General features: G+C 43.9%; 1 protein-coding gene across 1 annotated transcript in view; it reads right to left on the bottom strand.

Moving 5' to 3' along the window:
- Positions 1 to 25306, bottom strand: part of RASGEF1B (RasGEF domain family member 1B) — a 339701-nt gene that overhangs the window by 251970 nt on the left and 62425 nt on the right. Inside the window, exon 2 of the mRNA XM_084625325.1 lies at positions 13248 to 13295. Coding sequence (XP_084481451.1) covers positions 13248 to 13295 — 48 coding nt within the window. The remainder of the gene's footprint in view (positions 1 to 13247; positions 13296 to 25306) is intronic.

Here is a 25306-nt window from a genome sequence, read left to right on the forward strand (position 1 = left end):
TTACAATTTATTCTTTTCTGCTGAATTCTGATGTAGCTCTCCTACCAGATTATCCATTTACAATCAATTCAGAACACTGTTCATGCCGTTTGATGGGCAAAAGATCCATTTTCAGAGTGCTTATGAATAATGCATCCCCAAGGCATTACTAAAATCAACAGTAAAACGTGAACAACGGGCAAATTCTGCTCTTGACTCAGGCTGAAGTCAGGGGCATTGCTCTATTTACATTGGTGTCAATGGGAGCAGAACTGGGCCCATGGAGTTCACTCAGACTGTGTCACCTCTTTTGTTTTGAACAATCTCTACTTCCGTACACGTTTTTTGCTGCATTGTGGCTTCATCCCAGGTTTAGCTTTCCTCTCCTATTCTGCCATCAGAACTAAGCAGGAGCAATTACTTGTGAACAACAGAACAGATGAAGGTTTCCTTTGAAGTAGGGAATGGAGTCTACAAGGTAGGTTAGACCACATGACCCTTACTTTTCATGTACAGCCCCTTCCATGTTTGCTAACAATGGTGGCTACTATCAATGGAGAACAGTGTTTCAACCTGGGGCACAACAATTTCTTAGCACAATCCCCTCCTTCTCTGCCAATCTACATCCACCACCCAAGAGTGCAGTTGAATGTGAGGCATACTCCCAGCCACCCCCACCAGCCATTACTATTGCACAATAGCATTGGGCTGTATGCAAAATGACCACTAAGCTACAAGGTATACAGTTTAGTTCCCTGGAGACTGTAACAAGAATGTTAAAACAGAAACTTGCTAAAACCTCCCTGTGCAGAAAATGTAGACTGTTAACAGGTGTATTTGTTGGCTAGGTCACATTAATCCAGTGCTCACGTTATTGCGCAGAGATACATTCCTGTAGGGCTTAGCAGGCTGCTCTAGGAGGTACAGTCCTACATATTCCCCCTTCCACGTGCAGACACACAAATCACACGCATATGGTAACCCTTAGCATAAGTTTCAACCCTGTGCAAGTTGGAGGCTAGTACAACTGAAGACAGGTAGATATTCTGGAACTCCCAAAAACTGGGTTTGTAATGGAAAGCTCAATCGTTTTTGCAGAGCTGGCTGGCATCAAAGAGAAGCTGCCCAACATGGTACACTTTATACAAAGACATCTCTTCACATTACCAAACTAATTCAGGTCAGTACTGGGAAACGAGTATTCATTTCAGCCTATGATTCAGCTGACATCTTGATGCACCTGTCTAGTTAAACTCAAAGTCTAAAACCATAATCCTAGTCTCTAGCAGAAGGGAAAGAAAAGATACAAAAGGGTCAGAACACATAGGAAAGATGCTGCTCCTCCAAATGTGGATAATATAAATCATTTGTGTTTGCACTGGAAGGGCTTATGACCCTGTTTGAAACAATACATGATGAGCTGCTCATAGAAATTTGCCCAGAGTCATAGAATTATACAGTCAAGGAAATTAGACTTTACAGAAAGCCTCTGTAGGGCATGTTTACCTATCTTCCAGCTAACAATCCCTATTCTACACGTCTACAGGGCTTTACCTGTCCCTTTACCTTTTGGCAACAGCACCAAGAAAGACAATGGAAAGGATACAAAGCTGTGATGATATATTTTGGTTTAAGTGCTTTTACAGTGGCTTTTAAAATATTTAAACTTCTCAAGAAAATAAGAATCTGTGCTAGGATCATCAACCACAGGCACTGACTTTAAGGAGATATTTTTAGAACATCACACCAATATGTGTATGAATTTGCACATGCATATACACACACATCGTTGGGGTAACTGCATGCACACTTGGCTAGTTAGATGCACAAGTTCCCAATTAAGCCTGCTACCATGAATGTCTGTGCAACTGCAGTAACTGCCATTAGATATGTGAATGCATTGGCATCTCTGAAAACCTTGTCCTATGTGCAGGTGGCTGGATTCTCATTGCTGGATGATCTAGTTGGTGCCTTCTTTAGATACCATATGGTATAGTTCAGGGAGGGTCAGTTATGACAGGTAGGATCGCAGGGGGCCCACAGTTGGGCGGAAGAGAATTAGAGCTCCGCACATGAAGAGCTACTCTCCTCCCACGCAGCACGTAAGGAACAAGCATGAGAAAGTTGTGCTGAGCCAGTGCCATGCCACACACACGGACTCTGACAAGACATCAGAATTGCCCAGCAATGAGAGAACCTCCCCACTTCCGGGAAGGCATGACAGAAAGCGGGGGGAGGGGGAGGATTTGATGTTTCAGGTGGGGAATCGGTGTCCTTCCATCCCAAACTAACAGATGTCCTTCATGCCCTTCCTCTGCAGGTCCTCGGCCTGCACCTGCTATTTCTTGGGGGCTCCCTTTGCCCCTCCCCCAACCCTTCCTGGCTGCTTCCTCCACCCACCCCTTCCTGGCTAATTCATGTTGACTATAACTCGGGTACTTCTTCAGTGGTCCCCAGCCATTGTCACATCATGCTGCCAACTGCTTCCTTTCCCTACCCTTGCATCCCCCTCCCCTCTCCCAGCCAGTGCAACTTTGTCCTGTTCCCTTTCCTTCCCCTACAGCCAGCCTGTCCTGGACTCTCTCTCCCCTACCCCAATCCACCACTTCCGTCATTTAGAGAAGCTGTACAGATTTTTATAAAATAAAATAGCAGATACGAGTTATAGTTATACTGTGCGTGGGTAGAAGGCTGTCTACAAAGGGGAGTGTGGTCAGCCATCAAGTAAATTCTCGAGGGGGTGGGAGGATCGTGGCAGCAGATGGCCTAGATCCAGTATTTGCAAAATTACCAGCCTGCCTCATAGGTGAGCAGTAAATACAGCCTTGATACAGAGGCTACCATTAGAATGAAGTGAAGTACAAGCCATAAAATGTCACCATCTCTTACTCCTTGTCAAACTGGCTTACGTCTCCCCTTAGCCCTTTCATTCTACCCCTACAGGCATGCTGGGCTTATGAGCAAATGATAAGCACTCGGAGATCTAGCAGTGGGAGTGCTCCAACACCCACGGGGCTTGTTACATTTTTCTGAAGCATCACAGAAGCAGAGTAGGGACCAGCATTTGCCTGGTTCTTGGGAGCATGGACGTTAGAGATATTGATATCGGGGAAAGGGAAAGCAGCAAAAGCAAAAATAAATGAGTGTGTAAAAAAAAACAACCTAGTGACAGAGAAAATCCATCCTCAACTCCAAGCTGCCAAGTTCACCTGCTCTTTAGGAGAAGAGGGAGGAAATGACAAGTCTCAGTAATAAGTGGAGGTCCAGCATCACTCCATCATCATCCTGATACACTGTTTGCAGCTTTGCACATCTCACTTAAACCACTGATCCGTTTCCCCCAGCATAGGGACACACCAGCACATTCTTCTTTTCAGCTGTGAATCCTTAAGATGCCTGGAGGAAACGCTTCAGGGGCAGCTGCAGTGTTTCAGCCTTGTGGATTGAGGCTTGGCAGCGAAAGCATTTGGTTTTGTACACTGGCTGGCATTCTTTGCAGCAGAGAGGAGTGTCCAAGGTGTGTCTGTTGGATCTGTGGTATTTTAGGCCAAGACTTTGCAGTACCAAGAGAACAGGGGAAATATTGCCAGCCCTACCAAATTTGGGCCTGCCTGATTATTTCTGAAATTCCCATGGCTAGTATCCACTCTTCCTGAAGACAGAGAGATAGATCAGTGGGGTGGATTTTCTGAGCTGAAGTAAAAATGACGTACGTTGAACAGGACAGGTTTACTATTCAGTTATAGCGATGTCATTTAGATGTAAGCATCTGCCCGATATAGACCATGACGTGTAAATTCTACACTTCCATCTGCGCATAGTGCAGCTTACACTGGCGGGCACGGACAGACATCAATGAGAAGGCACAGTACCTTAGATACAAAGGGACTTCCATTATCGCTGGCCTCACCTTGCTCAATTTACATTGGAGACACAGATAAACAACATGCCTTTGTCTAGGATAAATTTGTTTAACAGCTCCACTTGGATTGCTTGGTCTGAACATATTTTAGTAACATATTTACAGAACACCTACTCTTTACACACCACCCATACATACACCAGGCAATGACATTAATCACCAGTATGTCACCAGCTTTCATAAAAGACTTTACTCTATACACTTTTATAGTACAATAATATTGTATACAATCAGTTGATTCAATTGCTTATTCTTTGGGGTTCTGACCCCCTGTTTTTCCCCAGCAGTGTCTGGACCCTGATTGTCCCAATAGGGTCATATTATTCTTTATTCATAATTAATCAATTGATGATCAGATCTTCATGAATCCTAAAGGTTTCTCATATTTTATCACAAATATTTATTCTTTGTATTATTGACACTGTAAGTTCATTATTACTCTCCTGTTGGAAGAGTTTCAGTCACCAATCAGGAAGCAGGAAAAAAAATACTGCAAGATTCAGGCAACCACTCTCACGAGCTGAGCAATGATTACTGAATGGTCAGGAGCAACATGAACATAAAAACCACCCAGCAATTCCTCATGAATATCAAATACATTCTTGAAATCCTGAAAGATTGGCTAAAAGAGGGGCTAAATCTGTGATGAGTTGTATTCTAAACAAATAGCTTACTACTGTTACTGGCAGAAATACTGAGCAACGCATTTTCTGAGTAATGTGAGTAAAACGTGGAGGTGGCTTCTGAAGGACCATACTTGTTCCTAGAGACCATACTAATAAATGCAGAACATACAAAGCAGTATTATTAGGAATTGAAGTGTGTGTGTTAGTCCACTGAGCTGGGATTGAAATGTAATTTGGGAATCAAATCTTTTAGAGACTTCCACGTTTTATGACCAGGTTTTCTTTAAAGAGAACATTGTAAAACAATACTCAGAAGTCTCATAAATCAGATCTATGCTAATTCCCTTTCTAGGAATCAGAATGTACTGTGAGCAAACAGAATTACTGGGAAGACATACAGCAAGTGATGTCTTCAGAAAGAAGAGGTTGCAAACAAAAAAGACGTGAAAGAAGAAAGAAGTAGAGACACTGAAGACTTTGCGGGTACAGGCAGCAAGAGACGGACAGAGAGATTTGGAAACACAAAGACATCTGTGAAACATGTACAGAGCTGAGCAAATCATTCATAGTGAATAACGGATTTGAGGAATTTGGCTTGTTTTTGTTCACAAATTATCTGTAAGCAGCTTATGTAGCTGAATATATTCATCATCCAAAATTATTCACTGAATCATTTCTATTGTTTGTCCCGAAGCAGTTTGTTGTGGTTATGCAGTGTTCTAAACTGAAGACATCTTGGCTAGCTTTGATTGAGCACGAGTCACAGATGTAGGATTGGTGTGAGCAGCGGCGCCATGTCGGGACTAAAGTGGAGGAGTACATCTGACAGGACTGGAAGTGGAAGCAGAGCCATGGGGGGAAAGGAGGAGAAGGCTAGAGCAGGGGTTCCCGACCTTTTTCCTTCTGAGGCCCCCACCCAGCATGCTAAAAAACTCCACAGCCCACCTGTGCCACAAACACTGTTTTTCTCCACATAAAAGACAGGGCTGGCGTTAAGGGGCAGCAAGCAGGGCAATTGCCTTGGGCCCCACGCCACAGTGGGCACCACGAAGCTAAGTTGCTCAGGCTTCGGCTTCAGCCCCAGGTGCTGGGGCTTGGGGCCCGGGCTGCACTCCTGTGCGGTGGGGCTTCAGCTTTCTGCCCTGGGCCCTAGCAAGTCTAACGCTGGCCATGCTTGGCAGCCCCCCGGAAACCTGCTCATGGCTCCCCGGATCCCTGGTTGAGAACCACTGGACCAGAGGACTTGTGACAATGAGGGACTGAAGAGATGAAGCAGAAAACTGACCTCTAAAGGGTATAATTATATGATCCTTGCTATTGTCTCTGCTTCCCGACTGAATAAGCGTACCATAAAATCAGGTTTCCGGTGCAAATATTTGTCTTTGCAAATTCGAAGTGTTCAAACTACAAATTCAAATTTCTCAGTGAACAATGCTTCCCACTAACTCATTCACTGCGATATTCATGGAAAAGGAACACAAAAGGGGAACACACACACAGAACATTCCTTTCCTACCCAAGCAAGTGTTAGCGAAGAACTCTAACGTTGTTATGAGCTGGATAAAACCTTTTAATGGGGTGAATTAAAACCTTGTTAATAATTACATGAGACCATGTCTTTCCCTTAAGATACCTGTAAGCAACACTGAAGGGGCCACACCTAAAATAAGGCCGAAGAGAGTCTGCCCAGAAATGACCAGCGCAGGCAAAGGGTTCCACTCAGTATCATGCCCACGTCGGTGGGTGGGTGAGAGCGTGCATATAAAAAAGACAAACTGAGACAAACAGAAGATAAAGAGACTGAGGCAAAAAGCAAACAAGCCATGCAGCAACCTGTGGATACAGTGTATGACCCTAGAAAAAAAAGCTACAAAGAGGTTTTTTTGGTCTGGTGTTAGCTAAAGAGGCTTGGGGCTGGAAGTTAAGAAACTATTCCTTTGCTTCCAGTTCCTCCGGCATTTGGAGAAGGAGACCCTGATACATTTCTTGTAAACAAACATTACATCAAGGAAAACACCAAATTATCAATTTCTGTCCCCATCAGGAACATTCGCAGGACCAGAAGCATGCGTGGGGAGGTGGGGGGGGGGGAGCAGAAGCATAGCCCCAGTCAGCAGGGGCACAGAACGCCTCTGGGGCCGGAACAGGGAGAGCAAACTCCTCCTGTCTCAGGGCTGCCAAGGCAGGGAGGGAGAGCCACGGTGGCAAGGGACAGCTCCACTGGCCCTGGGGCGGGGGTGGGGGGTGGGGGGAGAGGAGAGCCAGCTCCACCTGCCGTAGCGGGAAGTGCCAGTTCCTTGTTCTCGGGACGGGGCAGGAGATGACAGCTCTTCCAGCCCAGAGCCATGAGGGAGGAAGGAAGAGCCAGCTCTATGTGCGCCAGGGCCGAAGCCAGGGGAGGCAGCTCCTCTGGCCGCGGGGGGGTGGGGAAAGTGCCCCTCCAAAAATCGGCCAAATTTTTATTCCTCTGTACACCACTGCACAGAACACAAAACTTTGACTAGCCACTGGGACTGAAAAGGGGCAAAGGTATTAGCTTTTAATGAGAGACAGGATGGCATGGCCCTAGGGAACTGAGGGCCTAGTCTTGTAAGGTGCTGAGCTCCCTTAGCTCCCATTTCAGCCACCTCACAAGCCCAGGCCCTGAAAAAGCAGAACGGATCTTTGAACAAACAGTTGAAAGAAAGAAAGAAAGAAAGAAAGAAAGAAAGAAAGAAAGAAAGAAAGAAAGAAAGAAAGAAAGAAAGAAAGAAAGAAAGAAAGAAAGAAAGAACCCTATAAGCACAATGTACAAGAGAGGGAGAGTACAATTCAAGAGAGAATATGGGGATGCTGACCCTCAAGTTAAATGAAAGGACAAACCACTCTTACCTCTGGAAGAAGTCAGGAGAGTAAAAAGAAAGTCTCTGAAAGGGGAGAGAATATGCAAAAACAACCTTAACTCTGCCCCTGTACAGCCACTTACCACAGAAAGGCTATAGCTGTACATCCTTAGAAATGGCCATTGGCTACAGATGAAGATATAATACATTGCATAGACATGTTGACCCCCTTATTTATCGTAGGGGAGACAAGAGTACGAGACGTGCACACAAACACCCTAGGAAGAGGCCGAAGATCATCACTGAGGGGATCTAACCACCGCTTTCCAGCTAAGGGGAAATGAGGTAACTAGACCGTTTTTCCCCACGCCATAAAAACTGAACTGGTAAATGCTCCTTTGTAGCGTACCACAAGTTCCAAAACTCTCCAGAGGTTGAAGCAGCTGCAGGGCTTTATTTCTGAAATTCTAGAATGATTATTTTTCTTTAACATTTGCAATTGTGCCTTGTGGCCCCCACAGTGCTGGGCACTGCACAAACCCATATAATAGAGGTGTCCTTTGCCAGAGCTCTCGCAACCTAAATAGGTAAGGCAGGGTGGGAGAGGAAACTGAGGCAGAGAGGTGAAATGATTTTGCCCAACATCAAGATAGCACAGCAGTAGACCCAGGAGCAGAATCCATCTCTTCCAACACCCTGGCCAGCCCCCTATCCAGCAGACCGCATTTGGTCTTACTGTTTTCCCATGGGAAGAGATTTAACTCCCACTGCAGCCAATAGGAGTTACTTGATTCCCCCCACAGGAAGGAAGATTTTTTAATTCATCCATCTCTCCATGCACTTCTTACACACCCCTTGTACCTCAGGTCCAGTCCTGCCCCAAGATCCTCAGTAGATCACGCAAGCGATGGACACATTATTATTTATTTATATCATCATAGTGCCTAGAAGCCCTATTTATGGACTGTTGTGGTAGGTGGTGTACTAACACAGAACAAAAAGATGGTTTGTACAAGCAGATCTTAAACATGCTTCATAGTGCTTGCTTAAATTCTGAGACGCTAGCTATTCAAGCTCACACAACAAAACCCTTACTCTCTGGAGGTAGTGGCTAATGAACACCTCTCCTCTTTCTCCAAAGGAAGAGCCCTGCATTGCATGCAGTACACTGCAAGGCTGCAGCACGGACCATCTTTCTGATAAATCAGTAATGTGTTCTCAAATGGTAGCCTTTCCTCCCGGTAGACACAGCTCCACCAGTGCCCTTAAAAGTCTGACTGTCATTCTGAGGCACTGGACTTAGCTCAGATCTGATCTTTCCTGAAGGCTGCAACAGCATGTTGCACGGATAACTGCATGGACTTTTGCGACTTGCACTGAAATAAATTAGATGCCCACTGTGACTGTGTTACATATTAAATAAGTAAGTCCAGACTGCTCAGCATATTTTCCTTTCCCAGAGAAACACAGGACCAGTTTAGAATAACCCACTTCTTGCCTTGGATCTCACCAGAGTTACAAGAGCACAACTCCCCTTTGTTGATGTTGTACTGGGTATAATCTACCTGAAAAAGGCTGTTTCCATAATTACTGAGCAGAACTGTGGAAGGAGGGGCAGGGAACACAACAGGAACCTAGTGTGGGACCTAGTCTAATTATGTATTCTTCTAGCTCCACTGAATTGCTTTTAGCATTAGAGAGCTCAGGATGGCAAAGAACCCTCTACTGGGCCAATGGGCTAATAGCAGAATGGATTCACTTTGACATGGAAACATGGGGTAGAACTGGGGCTGGGTAATGCAATTTGGAAATCTACTAAGTGCTATATGCTGGGAGAAGGTTGATCTAGTGATCCCAACACAGAAATAGCAACCAAGACCACAGTTCTCATCCATCTTCAGACAGACTCTCCACTGTAGCAAGTCCCTTAGGTCCAAAGTGGCCAGTGATCTGGGCTGCATTAATATTTGGGCAACCAACCTGAGACATTTAAGACCTAATTTTCTGAGGTGCTGAGAACTTCAGGGGCTCATTGACATCAGCTGCAGTTGAAAGTGTTTGGCAATTCTGAAGTAAGATTGAAAGTGTCCGAAGTTGGGCGCCCAAAATCAGTGTCCACTGTGTAGAAAATGTACCTTAATTTTTTTACTTCAGTTTCATCTTTAAATGAGTGTTGGTCAGGCTTACTCTCCTCACCAGGGTGTGTAGGATTAATTAACTAGAGGCTTTACATTGCTTTGAAGAGAAGTGTTAAGAATTAACACCACTGAGAAGCAGTCTGAATTTTAGCTCATTTTTTTCTATTTTTAACCACACAAAAGTGGTACATTGCATGAGTCTCAAGAGTATCATTGCTCGTAATACAGAACTATGAAGAGACACATCTTTATTTCTTCCAAAGCCCAATTTTTAACCGTCATTTGACTTTGATTTGCAAAAGTGGTTTGACTTAAAAATTGTCAGGGTTACTCAAAAGTCAAAGAAGAAGAGTGCTACTAAGTGTGAAGAAAATTAATCAGCCTGCAAACTGTCTTTGAATTACAGGTCTAGGGCATCAGCTAAATTAAATATAAACTAATAATATTTGTGAGCTGGGTTGTTCAGAGCACCTGACTGAATTTCTGTGTCCTTCTTCAGGTATAGGCCCCACTCTTCCCAAGTAGGTTTTATTCCAATCAATTCTCCCTTTCATAGTTCAAGGTGGTGTTTTTTCAATCCAGTTTTCGATACAGATTAGGGTTAGGTTTTGTGGTCTGAAGCCAAACATGATCTTGAGTTTGGGTTCAGGTTTGGCAAGGCTAAAATCTTGCAAGATGAACTTCCAAGTTTATTTGCAGAAATCTTATTAGATCAGCTATTCTTGTGACATTATCCACACTCAGCAGACTTTGGTGAGGATATTTGGACAGAGCCTCAGCTCATGTATATTGGACTTCAGGGGTGTTATGCCATTTTACACCAAAAAAGGATCCAGCCCAGAGTTGCTAGATTATGGTTATAGCTGAAAAAGACCAGAAGACAGATTCCTACTCAGTCAGAACCAATACCACACTAGTGAGTTATGATACGAAATCAAATCCAGACCACAAATTCACATGGGTTCAGAGTGGAGGTTCTGCTTTTTAACCACATGTATCTGTTGTACACTTTACCCCCAACTCCCACCCCCACCCTCACCCTCCACCTCCACCCTGCCAAGACATCTAGTTTGGAAATAACAGAGCATCTAATAAAATTTGTTCGGAATAGATCTTTTCAAGCTTCCCAATATACAGCTGGAATACACTTGATAGGATTAAAGTAAAGCTGGAGGGAAGATCAGAGATCAAAACTTCTTAAAATCTTGGCCATCTTGTTCCTCTGCTTTTTCTATAACATGCCATGCTTAGATTAGCAGCTTTTGTAAAGCCTTGAACCACACATCAGTAAGCTTGTGCTTGAACCAAAATGAGTACAATTGCCCCCTACCTAAAATCTGATTTAAAAACAGAGCTCTGTTCACTGTGTGGGAATCAAGATTGAGACAAGGTCAGATTGGATCTGATTTTACAGAAGGAAAATGGAATGCAGAATCAATATCACAACAAATCAGTCAAGTTCCAGAGACAAATGTCTTAGCTAGTGACTTTCCAATACATGTATCTCTGAATATATTAAATCAATAAAACAAAACAATTCATATCCTGATGGTAACAATAAAACTTGGAAAAATAAATATGGTCCCAGCAATATTGCACATCAGTTTACTAGAGCAAAATGGCATTTGCAAATAGTTGTTTCTTTCTATTGTCTTGATAGGGTACAGTGCACATTTTATTGGCATGTTACAGATTAAAAATTACTTTTTTAAAAAATGAAAATGGATCAGTATTGTGCAGAACATGCAGAAATGATTCTGGGCCTCAGTTCTCCATGTATAAAATGGGATAATGATACTTCTTTACTCCCACCCTTTGTCTTGCCTGTTTAAACAATCCCTGCTCCAAAGAGTTAAATCTCTTACTGTTTCAGAGGGGTAGCCATGTTAGTCTGTATCAGCAAAAACAATGAGGGGTCCTTGAGGCACCTTAGAGACTAACAAATTTATTTGGGCATAAGCTTTCGTGGGCTAAAACCCACTTCATCGGATGCATGGAGTGAAAAATACAGAAAGCAGTATAAATATCACAGCACATGAAAAGACAGGAGTTGCCTTACCGACTGGGGGGGGAGGCGTGGGTGTCAGTGCTAAAGAGGCTAATTCAATTAAGGTGGAAGTGGCCGAGTCTCAAGAGTTGACAAGAAGGGGTGAATATCAAAGGAGGAAAATGACTTTTGTAGGGCTCACGAGGCCAATGCAATCAAGGTGGACATCACCCATTTCCAACAGTTGACAAGAAGGTGTGAGTATCAGCAAAGGGGAAAATTACTTTTTGGAGTGCTCTGATCTCATTTGGGGTCCTCAGGCACTACTGGAATACAAATAAATAACGACAAAAGATACTGTTAAGAGAGTCAGACCAACCCCCCCCCCAAAAAAACCCCAAAACTTATATTGGAAATACTATTTTTAATGTATATATTTAAAATGTATTTGGGACAAAATGAGGCAGGGCTTAATGGAGGAACAAGCCATGAACAGGAATGAATGGCAATGCTGTACTGCTTCCTGTGTGTTTAAAGATGCATCGGGGTGAGGAGAAGAAGAAGAAGATTTACAACACTGAACACCTGGGTCCAAGCAAAAGTTTTCCCACCCAGTTCTACCAGCCTACCAGGGAGTTGAACCACTCTGACCAGGGCTGGCTCTACCGTTTTTGCCGCCCCAAGCAGGACGTCTGAAGACAGAAGCTGCCGCCAAATTGCCACCACAGCAGCCTGAGGAAAGAGGTTGCCACCTTGACGGCACACGGACTGCAGACCCTTTCACAGTGCCGCCCCAAGAACCTGCTTGGAATGCTGGTGCCTGGAGCCAGCCCTGACTCTGACTGCGTCATGCACTCTTCCACCACATCTTCCAGGGAGCCTCAGAAGGTGGTGATTGGATCGAGCCCAGTTTTCAAAGAGAGCTGTTCCTGTCCGGTGTAACCCTAGGGACTGGGTCCTTGCTGCCTGGCTTCTCCCATGGATACATGTTTCTCCAAGGGCAGGTGCTGCTGAAGGTGTAGGAGAGTGCTTTTTACACACACACAGAGTGAATCTGGCTCCTGACCTCAGCAAACCTATCCGCTCCCCAAAGCACAGGCTGGAACACTGATAAACCTGATCACCTAGGAAGGGCAACCCCTCTCCCCCTGCACACCACACTTTCTACCTGCCTCATCCACTTTGTGGAACAAGTAAACCCCCTTTTCATTCAGCCCTCTCAAGTATAGTCCTTCCTCTTTTTCCAACCATTCAGCATCCTACCTCCCACAACTCATTTTGCTCATTCTGTGGGGATCAAGATGTGATCAATAGAACACTCCTGTTAACTCTTAGTTATTGGTAACTGGTCAGGAGTGACAGGGCCACAAACTGCATCTCAGCATCGCAGCTGAACACTCAGTAAATCAAAGGCTCCAAGAGAATTCTTCCGGGCTCCGTTTTTCAGTGCGACTCCATGTGACCTATTGAGCTGCTGCACTAGGCAGTGTGAGGTAATCATTCTTCATTAATTTTCGCAGAAATGCTCTTGAGATTAAATGGTATAGCCATTAATCATGGGGAAACAGCGGGTGTGGGGGATCCTAAACCCCAGCAGCTTCTCCCCATAAAATCTACTTGGCTGAAAGAATTCTCCATTGTTTCCCCACGGATCTTTGTGCGGCATGGAACTGTAGCCATGAAAACCAGAAATTCTTTTCTCATGAAATCTATGCAGCCATTATAAACTAAGAAAGAAGACAGACATAGTACTGAGCAAAAGAATGAACATACCTTCTGCTTGGTGCTTTGCTTCAGGCCAATTCGGGACTGACTTCTGGACTACAAAACAAAAAGAAAGAGAGAGGGGCATCAAGACTAATGTAAAGGAGAGGGGAAAAGGAGGCCGACACATACCTGGTTCAGACATCATGGGCCCGATGATGAGAAGTGTTCAGAACCCAGCAGCTCTCATTGTTCTTAATAAAAGCGGCTAGATGCTAGCGCTTTGGAAAATCTGGCCAAAGACCTCATTCAGCCATCATTCACCTGATGGCCAAATCCAGAAATGCCTCACTGTGGGTGTATAAAACCCAAAGGCAGCTGGAAAGTGGTGTATGACTATGCACAACCAGCACAGTCCCCGTCCAGAGGAATTCTCTATCCGCTGCTTCCATATCTCCATGGCAGGTGCCTGACACCAGAGGAAGACATGGGCAACCTGGGAAGAGGAAGGAGTGTAGCCAGTGGGTTCATGCACAACACAACTACTGGGGTAGGAGTGAGTCACTTCCTAAGTTCCTCTGTCTCCTCCCTTCAATGCCCCGTCATAGTGGCCATGTCCCTGCTGCCCGGACAGCCCCCCCAGCTGTAGTTGTGGATTCTATCCCATCCCATCTCTGACCCTCACCACCACTGCACAGATAAAAGCCCTTTCACATAATCTTTGTTCCATTCCCCAGGATTTCTCTCAGAGACATCAAGTAATGTTTTCCCTGCATAAGGGCTGCAGGATCAGCCCTTCTCGTGGATTAAAGTCTCTTGCCTAAATCTTCACTCCTACTGCCTGTACCACATTTAAACACAGAGGAAGTGTGGAGAGACCAGGGTCATCATCAATCCTCATGCTGTTGCAATGGGGTCAGATACTCAATATTTGCCCATTGTGACAGGCCCCACTTTGAAGCCCCAAATGATTTTTCAGGTGACTTACACTGTTCTCAGATTTTCCTTTTAAGGAAACAAGTAGTAACAGAAAATCAGGATCTGGCAAGGCAGTGGAAACAATATCTGTACCCCCTTTCACTGGTGCAAGGAAAAGCAACGTCAGGAGAGTGGAATCTCTGACGCATTGCATGCAACATCACTGCACATTCTCAAAAAAAACACACAAACCCACTCGAAAGATCAGGGTCTGGTTTTCAGCCTCTGAGCCTTGCAGAGCTATTTGCTACTCAGTGTGTGCCATCTTGTTCTCTCTATCTTTGTGGAATAATTTATGTGTATAAATACACCAGCCCCACATTCCCCAACACTCAGCTGGGCTTTTATACTTTAAAAAAAAAGAAAAAGATCCCACATTAATTGGAATAAATTTTAGAGTTGGTTGTAAAGTATTTATAGCCCTGGCAAATGCTGCTGTAACAAATGGTGCGCCAGTAAAGAAATAAGGAGTCTGTCTCCATGTTCTTCTTTTTTATTAAGATTAAGGTGTCTGAGCCTCATTCTCATTGTGCCTTCCTGCAGGAAGGAAGTACCTGGCATGACTGGCATGCTGAATATTAGTTCCTGTTCTAGGTGTATTGTTTACACTTCTTGCTACTCCTGGAGGACCTCCTGCAAAAACAAAGTCTCTTCAGACTTGATTGAACCAAACAGTAATAAAAGAAAAGCTTTAATAAAAAAAATACAGCCACAGAAGGGCTCAGAGCATTGATGCTCTAATCCAGTGGCTCTCAACCAGGGGTACGTGTATCCCTAGGGGTACGCAGAGTTTTTCCAGGGGGTACATCAACTCATCTAGATATTTGCCTAGTTTTACAACAGACTACATACAAAACACTAGCGAAGTCAGTACAAACTAAAATTGCATACAGACAATGACTTGTTTATACTGCTCTATATAGTAAACACTGACATGTAAGTGCAATATTTATATTCCAACTGATTTATAATTATATGGTAAAATGAGAACGTCAGCAATTTTTCAGTAATAGTTCACTGTGACACTTCTGTATTTTTGTGTCTGATTTTGTAAGCAAGTCATTTTTAAGTGAGGTGAAACTTGGGGGTACGCAAAACAAATCTGACTCCTAAAAGGAGTATAGTCGTCTGGAAAGGTTGAGAACCACTGCTCTAATCTATAGTAACAATTTTAGACTATTACTATCATAGGATCAAGCTCTGCCCAAGTACAAGCCTACAACGTCCACCGACTTCAATGGAGGTTACGTGCGTACCTCCCAAGACTGAATTTCACCTTTGTTGAGATTTGGAAAAAGATGTGACACTGTCCCCACAGAATTAGGCAAAAACTTTAAAAGTATGTGTGCGTGGTTGAGAGATGGCGTTTTCATAATTACTTTTTTTTTCCAAAACCTGTTGTCATTCTTTCCTTCAATACTATATAAATGTACATATAAGAACACCCCTTCCTTTCTCATTTTGGATTATGTAATGAGCTCACTGGTCATTTGTGCAAGAACTTGTAACAATTCCACAGCTGCTAAGTATTTTTGGCCATCACCTGTCTTCCAGATACACAAGACTTTTCATTTGACAGTGACAGCATCCAGGACCTGGCACTCCAAAAAACCCAGACCTCTACCACCTGTGTTACTTATATAGGCCCCAATCCTGCAAAAACTTCTGCATGTGCTTAACTTTGCACACTGCAAGTAGCTCTATTTCAGTCCTCATTTAACCAGAAACAATGTAGTAATTAGAGAGGAAGGAAGCAGCAGCAACTGCCCTAACTAGATCTGGATGACATATTAAACACACACTTTTTTCCCCAGTGAAATGCCCCTGGTTTTTGAGTTAGTAAAAATTCCATAAAACCAGAGCAGTTTTGTAAACTGAAGGAAAATGAAAATTGATTTAATTTATGTACTAAATAGTCTTTATAAATTGCTACAGTGTGTACCTGTATAGTGTTGTCTATTTTCTGCCAAGCAGTAGCAGATGTCAGGCCACACAGATTGACTTTTCATGGAAGGAGAAATAAATGGCTTGGAGTCTGGATATATTCTTAATGCATCTTTGTTTGATTACACTATATACACCAGTCTTGGAACAGACATGGTCACAACAGCACATAGGCAATCCTTTTTTCCAGGAATATCATCAAACCAATGACCAGCTCCCAGGAATTAACTCTGCCCCAAGAATTGACTCTGGTTAAGGCAGACAGCAAAAATCCTGCATCATAAAACTAACACCACAGCATTTCTTCCAACAATGAACTGAGCTTGTCAATTAAGAAATATAACTCATAAGACTATATAACAGCTCCAGTGATTCCTGCCATAATAGTATTAAGGCCAGTCAGTGGAGGATCCCTTTGGCTCCATGCACTTAATTCACTGCACACAGGAGCAAATTTTCCATCAAGTGATTTAGTAGGCCTGGGAGCTGTGGTCTGGTGGATTAGACATAGGATAATAAGTCAGGAGACCTGGATTTTAATCATGGTTAAAACGCTTGACTTGTGACAGAACCCTAGTGATATAACCTCTTAGCCTCCACTTCCTCACAGTGAAATAAGACTGATCATATTTACTTACTTCACAACTAAATAATGCTTGTAAAGTGCTATACACCATAGACTTGCTAATAATTCCAACAAGGGACATAGGTGGGAATAGAACTCAAAATCTCCTGATTCCTCGCCTTATATTATATCCTAGACCAAGCAGCTTTCAGCCATCTCATGCTCTAAGAGCTTTTCCAAAATTCTCAAGTGCAAAAATGGCCTTACAGGTTTCCACATGCTTCACTGCAAATACATTTTTCAATCCCCTGAAATTGTACATGAAAATTGAAATTTTTGGAGATGAGGGCAAATAATTCTCACATACATTTTTGTAAAAAGATTCACAAATTTTAAGCAGCTGTAATGTATGGTACTGCTGCCACATTATTTCCTGAAGACTGAAAGTAACGTGTGCCATCACTGATTTACTCTTTGTGAAAGGGCTGCCCTTGAAGACATTTTGACAGCGTTCCACAGAGTTACCGTTTATGGCTGTCCAACCCTCAAAATTTAAGTAGAAAATTAACTGAAAGGAATGTTCAGTAAGCACAGTTATCATGAGTAAATAATATACTGATAATAGTCAAGCTGTAGGTGTGTCGCTTATTATGCTGTATCCATTATACCAAATCTGATAATTCTGATTAAAAAAATCTGAATGTTCACCAACCAGAAATGTAGAGTTGCATGTGTCTAATTTTTAATAAAGATAACCTCAGTAACCTGTATTGGTTCACAGAGTAGCTCATCCAGAGAGATAGGACACCAAGGGCTGGAGGCATTTGAATAGTTTAGTTTCACTGGCATATAAATTACAAGTGAGTTGAACTGCCTGTATCGCTACTAAACATCCCTCTCTGTAACATGCCACGTGCTGAAGCATGCAACCTCTTGTATCTATGAATAACTTTGGAGCAAAGGGTTGGGAGGCGCTGTTCGTGCAGCATTATTTAATGATGAATTCAGTGCATGTAAAAGTCTAAGGTAGGAGACTAATGTAGTCTGGATTCACACACATTTATGGATAATTAACGTCCTGGAGACTAATGCTTAGTATTCTCCAAAATCACAAAGTCTGCATGGAATATTACCTAGGAAGCCTCAAACACAGTTGCACAGGAAAGCGAACATTTGGAATTTGATGGAGAAGCCAGAAAGCGAGATAGAAGGGAACTGCAAGAGCAAAAAGCTAAGAGGGCTACGGGAAGTTGAATCAAATCAGATTCCATGTATTCCTGTACAGAAATATTAGGAAGGAGGGAGCCACAGACCCCCAGCAGGTTTCGGAGCGCATCAGCTGAAAAACCCTGGGCTTCCTTACCCAGCTGTGCTGCAGTCAGAGTCATGGTACGGACAAGAAGCCAAAACTGAAAAGCAGCAGCATCTAAATCAGACCCTCCAGACTGTGCACCTGCATCAGAAATGGTGGACACATGCACCCTCTCCTCTGTAAGACAGGCAGAGGTCGTTGTCACCCATCACCCATCACTTCAGTCTTGATGGTCAGCCTGCTAGCCTTTGTCCACCCCCCTAATCTCTACCATACATGGCATAAAGAATTCAGCAACATCAGCTGGGCCAGTAGGAAGAGATTGGGGTCTACTGAATATTGGAAAAACCACGTTGCTCTGGCAACATAAAAGGGCCTTTAAGTAGGTGGAAATGACCCTCTGAAAACCCCTGCCCAGCACACACCCTCAGCTGCTGTGGAGCTGGTGTGAGGACCCTGCACCATCCCTGCTTGCAATCTCCAGCACACGAGCTAAATTGGGAGCTTGACCAGAGTACCTTGCACTACAAGAGTCTCTGGTCAAGGGCCTACAGAGCACCATGGGAACAAAGTGTAAATTACAGTGTGTTCTAATTTACGCCAGGGGCTGGGCAGGCCTCTTCCTGGCACCAAAAAGCCACCTTTGCCTCCACCCCATCCCTGCCTCCAGCACCTATAGAATGATTCCCAGCATCTGAAGAAATCCTTTCCACAAAGTGAACAGTTTTTCCAAATGCGGCAGCAAAGTTGCCCTGTGCACTTACTACATGGCCTACGCAAACCCACGTGTTTCCAACAAGAGGCATGAGCGCCACTAGGGAAGCCTAGCGAGCAATCAAAATTTCTTTCCTAAGCAATGAAGAGCTTCCAAAGCCCAGAGAGAGTTTAATTAAAGTTCAAAACAATTAAGGCTGCATGAAAGAACCCAGAAGCTAGTGAAGGATAACTCAACAAGAACAGTGAGGACCAAAACCATGCCTCCTCATTGTGCTGTGGGCTCTCTCTAATGGAACATTTTAATTCCCTACCCACCCCCAGCTATTTAGGGTCAACTTTTGCACCAGATACGTGCATGAAATTCCTACCAACTTGAATGGAAATTACGCGTGCATCTCAGAAGGCAGAATTTGGGCTCAAAGCAAAGCAAAAGGCATGCTCTTGGAGATGTGTCTTCTGCAGCTGGATCCACAGAAGCCCATACACTATTGTCCTTCTCTAGTTAGCAGGTATTTTATTATGTACTTGCTAGTAAACCTAAAAGCAAATAGTGATGGAGAACAGGGGGAGTATCCAATAGTATTGCCCATAGTGTGTTGTACAGCGGGGAAGAGAGAAAAACATTCTGGAATTAATCTTCCTTGCTACAGTCTCAGTTGTTCACCCAGCGCAAGGCATAGATCAAGGAATGTCCCACCAGCATCAGACATATAGAAAAGAGTAGGCTAGCAGAGTGAACACAGGCTAGGAGCTAGGAGCTTCCAACTTCAAATCCCAGCTCTGCTGTTAGCTTGTTAGTTGGGGATTGGTCCTGCTCTGAGCAGGGGGTTGGACTAGATGACCTCCTGAGGTCCCTCCAACCCTGATATTCTAGGATTCTAGGATTCCTCTGTGCCATTCCACAAGCTGTTTAACCCCTTGGCCTCAACTGTTCATCAGTAAATTGTGAAAAACAATACTTCTGCCGTCGCCAACCTCACGGGAGCATGGCAGCATCATTTAGTCATTAAAATGTCTGTGATATACTTGGAAGATGAAACTACTACATAAATGCTAGACATAAAGTGGAAGACTATAGTAAATTCAAGTGTGCTCTGGACTTGCAGGACTTCTGCATTTGTGAGATATGTGCCCATCAAGGAGGAAACTGTAAGCTCTTTGGGGCAGAAACCATCTTTTTGTTCTGTGTTTGTACAGTGCCTTGCACATAAGAACAGCCATACTGGGTCAGACCAGAGGTCCATCTAGCCCAGTATCCTGTCTTCCAACACTGGCCAGGTGCTTCCGAGGAAATGAACTGAACAGGTAATCATCAAGTGACCCATCCCGTTTTGTCCATTCCCAGCTTCTGGCAAATAGAAGTTAGGGACAACTTCAGAGCATGGCTTTGCATTCCCGCCCATCCTGGCGAATAGCTATTGATGGACCTATCCTCCATGAACGTACCTAGTTCTTTTTTGAACCCTCTTCCATTAACTTATCTAGTTCTAGTTCTTATCTAGCACAATTTGGTCCTGACCCAGGATGGGGGCTCTGAGGCACTGACACAATACACAAAAAAAAAAACCCACCACACAAGGAAGTGCTCCAGACGTATTCCCATTGTAGCAGGAATCCTCACTGCTGTTCTTTCTGCATTTTTGTGACCTCACCCTTCCCCCGCAGGAAGGCTTGCACAGTGGGGATGCAGGCTAATGAGCATGACTGCACTTTTTGACGCTCTTTGAGGAAGTATTGCCTTTTCCTGAGCTATAACCATAAATAGCAATCCTGCTCCCTCTGCCCCCTTTCCCGTATTGTCGAACGTTTAATGTATTTTAAATTATTGAAATGTCAGCTGCAGAGTGTTCCTTCCTCAGCCTCAAGACAGCAGAGACGTCTCATTGAACAGGAAATGTTCAACACTTCAGATGGCTGCAATTCATTCAGATGAATCCCAATCCAATCAAATGCAGAGTATTTTTGCTTGATAAGAATAATTAAGTGGTGAGAATACAGTGATCTATTTGACTTCTGGCAGAATAAAAATAAGGAAGAATTTGTAATGAAAATATAATCCCCCTCCCCCCCATCACTGAATTTCAAGTCACAATTTTTGTGGTATAAGGCCCAGGTTTAATCCATTGGTCATTGGAGTCTGTGCATACCATCCACAGGAACGAATGGGTTTTAAATTGATTGCAAGGAAGGTCCAAAATTGTTCCCTGAATGTGAGACAGACACGTTATTGCTGTACGACAAAGCATTTTTAAAATGACACAAGGACTGCAGAGTTCAAACAAACAATCTCCTTATTTGTATTACACAGTTGCACACAGAGCAGCATTTCTCCAATGCAGCCACCGCGGCTGCATGTGGCCACCAGGAGCTTTTCTTGTGGGCATGACAGCCTCCTGGGCACCGGGAGGTCGGCGGCAAAGCAGTGGAGCCTCCCCCAGGGCCTCCAGCAGGGGTTGAGCTCTGTCCCCCTCTGGAGCTACAAATGCCAGAGGAACTGGCAGCCAGTGAGTTCCCCACCTTCCTGGGGGCAGTGAGGTTCAGGCTTCAGTCTGGGTAGTTGGGGGGCAGGATCCAGTCATGGGTCTTTGGGTTCTGGCTCTGGACCTTAGCCACTCTGCAGCAGGTGCCGGCCCTTGGCTCATGGCCGCCCCCCCTCCCCCATCACCCCTGGCCCCAGCTGTTTCCCCAGCCACCCATCCATCCCTTCTGGCCCCTGCTGCCTCCCTACCGACCTCCCCATCCAGGGCTTAGTTTGTCCCCTGGTTTGCCAGGGCTGAGTAAGTTTGCTGTGAAAATTGATGTTTGTTAATATCACTTTTCACAGCAGACTTACTAGCTAGCTGGGAGGCTGTGAAAGCGATATTAACAAACATACAAATATTACTTTTCGCAGCAGCAAACTTACTAGCTATCAAGTCTTTTTTTAAAAAGCAACCAACAAGCAAAAGAAACAACAAAAAGAGACAAGAATGTGCAAAGCACCTTATTTGTGTTTCTATTCTGTTTAGGTCCAATAAAGAATAGAGACAACTGTACATGACTGAGTCCGCAAAAAAACCACCCCACATGAATAAATTACAAAGATTTGGACATGTATATGTGCATATTTATTTGTTTTTCCTAAAGTTAATTAAAGTGTTCTAGGAAAAATTGTCAGAGCGGCCACCAGTAAGAGTTGATGGACATACTCTGAGGCCACCAAAAATTTTGTTGTGAGAACCCCTGACTAGAGACCCCAAATGAGACCAGGACTCATTTTACTAGGGACTACATATGCATAATGCGAGACAACATCTGCCCTGAGATCTTATAATCTGAATAGTTAAGATAGCCAAAGGGTAAGATTCGTAGATTCATTCATTCCAAGGCCAGAAGGGACCACTGTAATCATCTATTTGGCCCTCCAGTACATCACAGGCCAAAGAACTTCCTCAACATAATTCCTGTTTGAAATAGAGCATATCTTTGAGAAAAAGCATCCAATCTTGATTTTAAAAATTGCCAGTGAGGAAGAATCCACCATTACCCTTGGTAAATTGTTCCAATGGTTAATTACCTTCACTGTTAAAAATGTATATCTTATTTCCAATCTGAATAGATCTAGCTTCAACTTTCAGACACTAAATCATATTACACCTTTGTCTGCTAGACCGAAGAGCCCATTATCCAATATTTATTCCCCATAGAGGTACTTACAGACTGTGATCAAGTCACCCATTAACTTTCTCTTTGTTAAACTACATAGATAGACTCAAAGAATTCAGTCATTTTAAGTCATGTTTTCCAATCCTTTAATCATGCTTGTGGCTCCTCTGTGAATCCTCTCCAATTTATCAACATCCTTCTTGAATCATGAGCACCAAAACTGAACACAATATTCCAACAGTGGTCACCCCTCTGCCAAACACAGAGATATACCAACTCTCTACTCCTATTCAAGATTCCTGTTCGTGCATCCAAGTTAGCCCTTTTGGCCACAGTCTCACTCTCGGAGCCCGTGTTCAACTAACCAACCCTCACGACTGCCAAGTCTTTTTCAGAGTTACTGCTACCCGAGATAGAGTAACTATGGGCTACATTTTTTGTTCCTAGTTGGATCCATTTACACTTATCCATATTAGAATACATTGCTTGTTTGTGCCTCATTTACCAATCGATCCACATTGCTTTGTATCAATGACCTGGCCTCTCCATTATTTAGCACTCCCCCAATTTGTGTGTCATATGCAGACTTTATCAGTAATGATCTTATGTTTTCTTCCAGGTCATTGATAAAGAGGTTAAAAATAATCTAGGGCAAGAACCAATCTCCATGGAACCCCACAAAAAAAACACCGGCTCAGTGACTATTCCCCATTTACAATTACATTTTGAGACCTGCTATCCAGTTTTTAATCCCTTTCAAGTGTGCTTGTTGATTTTGTATTGTTCTTGGTTTTTTAATCAAAATATTGGGTCATACCAAGTCAAATGCCTTAGAGAAGTCTGAGTATATTACTTCAGCATTATTACCTTTATCAACCAAATTTCTAGCCTCCTCAAAAACAGTATCAAGTTAGTTTGAGACACACACACACAAACACACTTTGCTGGAGGGTTTCACAGTTATCTACTGACAGCAAGATGATTGGTGAGACTGAGGAATTTTGAGCTTCATTCCAGGACCTCGAGGGGAGTGTGTTCTAGTGGGAACAGACTTCTGTCATTTCCCCCCATGCTTAACCCTTTCTGCCCTATCCACTCCAACTTGCTCATGTCCCACTCCTGTCACTTCCCCACCACTGGCTCCTTGGCCCAGTCCTATTCTTCTCACCTACCAGTCTCAGTCTCCAACTGTCAGGCTTCTCATCCCAGTCCCTGTTTCTTTGCCCCACCAGACTTCATCTCCCTCCCTGGGCTCTCTCTCTAAGTCCCAATCCCTACCCATCCCAGTCTCTCCCCATCCCTACATCCAGTCCCAGTCCCCCCATTTCTGTCCCAACTCACTGGACCCAGTCTTCTCGCCCAGCCAATGCCAGCTCCCCACATCCAATCTGTCTCTCCCCTCCCCGTGTCCCACTGGCTCCCAGTTCCAATCTCCCTCCCAGGGCTGCTCACTCAGTCTCAGACTCTGTCCCATCACCTCCCCAGCTCCTTGCCCTACTCTCTTTGTCCAGCCAGTCCTAGTATTCCCCCTGAACCCCAATTCCTTGTCAGAGGTCTTTCCCCTGCCCCATTCCTCCCACATGAACTCCTAGTCCCAGTCTCCTTGTTCAGCCAATCTCAGTCCTTCCCCTCCCCCTGCTCCTCCACTGATCTCAGCGTCCACCATCCTGCAGCCCAACTATGCCCCCCATTTCCCTCTCTGGCTCCTGGTCTCCTTGCCCATCAGACCCAGGCTCTCCACCTCAGTTCACAGTTCAGATGATTTAACTTAAGGAATAAGTAGAAGTTAGATTTGGGGTCTCAATGTAGAGGAGTATGGGAAATTCAAGTTGCTAGTGTGAGAAAAATCCAAGATAATGTGAAGACAGAGTGTTATGGTTGACTCTCACTTTCTCATGACACGAGCCAGGGTTATGTTGCCATTAGGTTTTGGTTATAAGCAGTTTGAACAAGGATTTTAAGGAGTGTTTTTGAGAATTGTGAATGTTGTATTAAAATGCTGTCCATATTGATAGTATGGGAAGGACATTGGTGCAGATATTAATTGAAATAATACATAATGTAAAGAGCCAAATAAAGCCATGGAAATATAATTATGGTAAATGACAGTTTAATGTTAATTAGTATATTTAGGGCCCTACCAAATTCATGGTCCATTTTGGTCAATTTCAGAGTCATAGGATTTTTTAAATCGTAAATTACATGATTTCAGCTATTGAAATCTGAAATTTCATGGTGTTGCAATTGTAGTGGTCCTGACCCATAAAGGAGTTGTGGGCGGGCGCGCGGGGGGAGGTCCTCAAGGTTATTGTAGGGGGGTTGCGGTGCTGCTACCCCTACTTCTGTGCTGCTGCTGCTGGCAGCGCACTGCCTTCTGAGCTGGGCAGCTGGAGAGCAGCGGCTGCTGCCAGGAGCCCCACTCTGAAAACAGAGACACTGCCAGCAGCAACGCAGAAGTAAGGATGGCATGGTACCATGGTAACAACTGCCGCTCTTTAGCCGCCCAGATCTGAAGGCAGTGCAAAAGTAAGGGTGGAAATACTGCGACACCCCTAAAATAATCTTGTGACCCCCCCCCCGCAACTCCCTTTTGGGTCAGAGCCCCCAATTTGAGAAATGCTGGTCTCCCTCTGGTGAAATCTGTATGAATAGGGGTAAAAGCATACAAAAGACCAGATTTCACAGGGGGAGATCAGATTTCATGGTCCGTGATGCGTTTTTCATGGTGTGAATTTGGTAGGGCCCTAAGTATATTATAACAGAGTATTAAAAAGGAATAATTTTGCTAACTTGGAGGAGCACTGCAATTAATATCGAAAGAGTACCATTAGGATCCACAATTATAAGGCTCTGTTGTCAGCAGACTGATCACCCATCAAAATACTATTTCATCTTTAAGTGAAAGTATAATTGTAGTATTGTGTAAGTGGCAATTGCATGCCTCTTTGCTTAACTAATTATCTTTTC

This window comes from Lepidochelys olivacea (genome assembly GCF_965140295.1).
Source record: "Lepidochelys olivacea isolate rLepOli2 genome assembly, chromosome: 4".
Classification (NCBI taxonomy): Eukaryota; Metazoa; Chordata; order Testudines; family Cheloniidae; genus Lepidochelys; species Lepidochelys olivacea.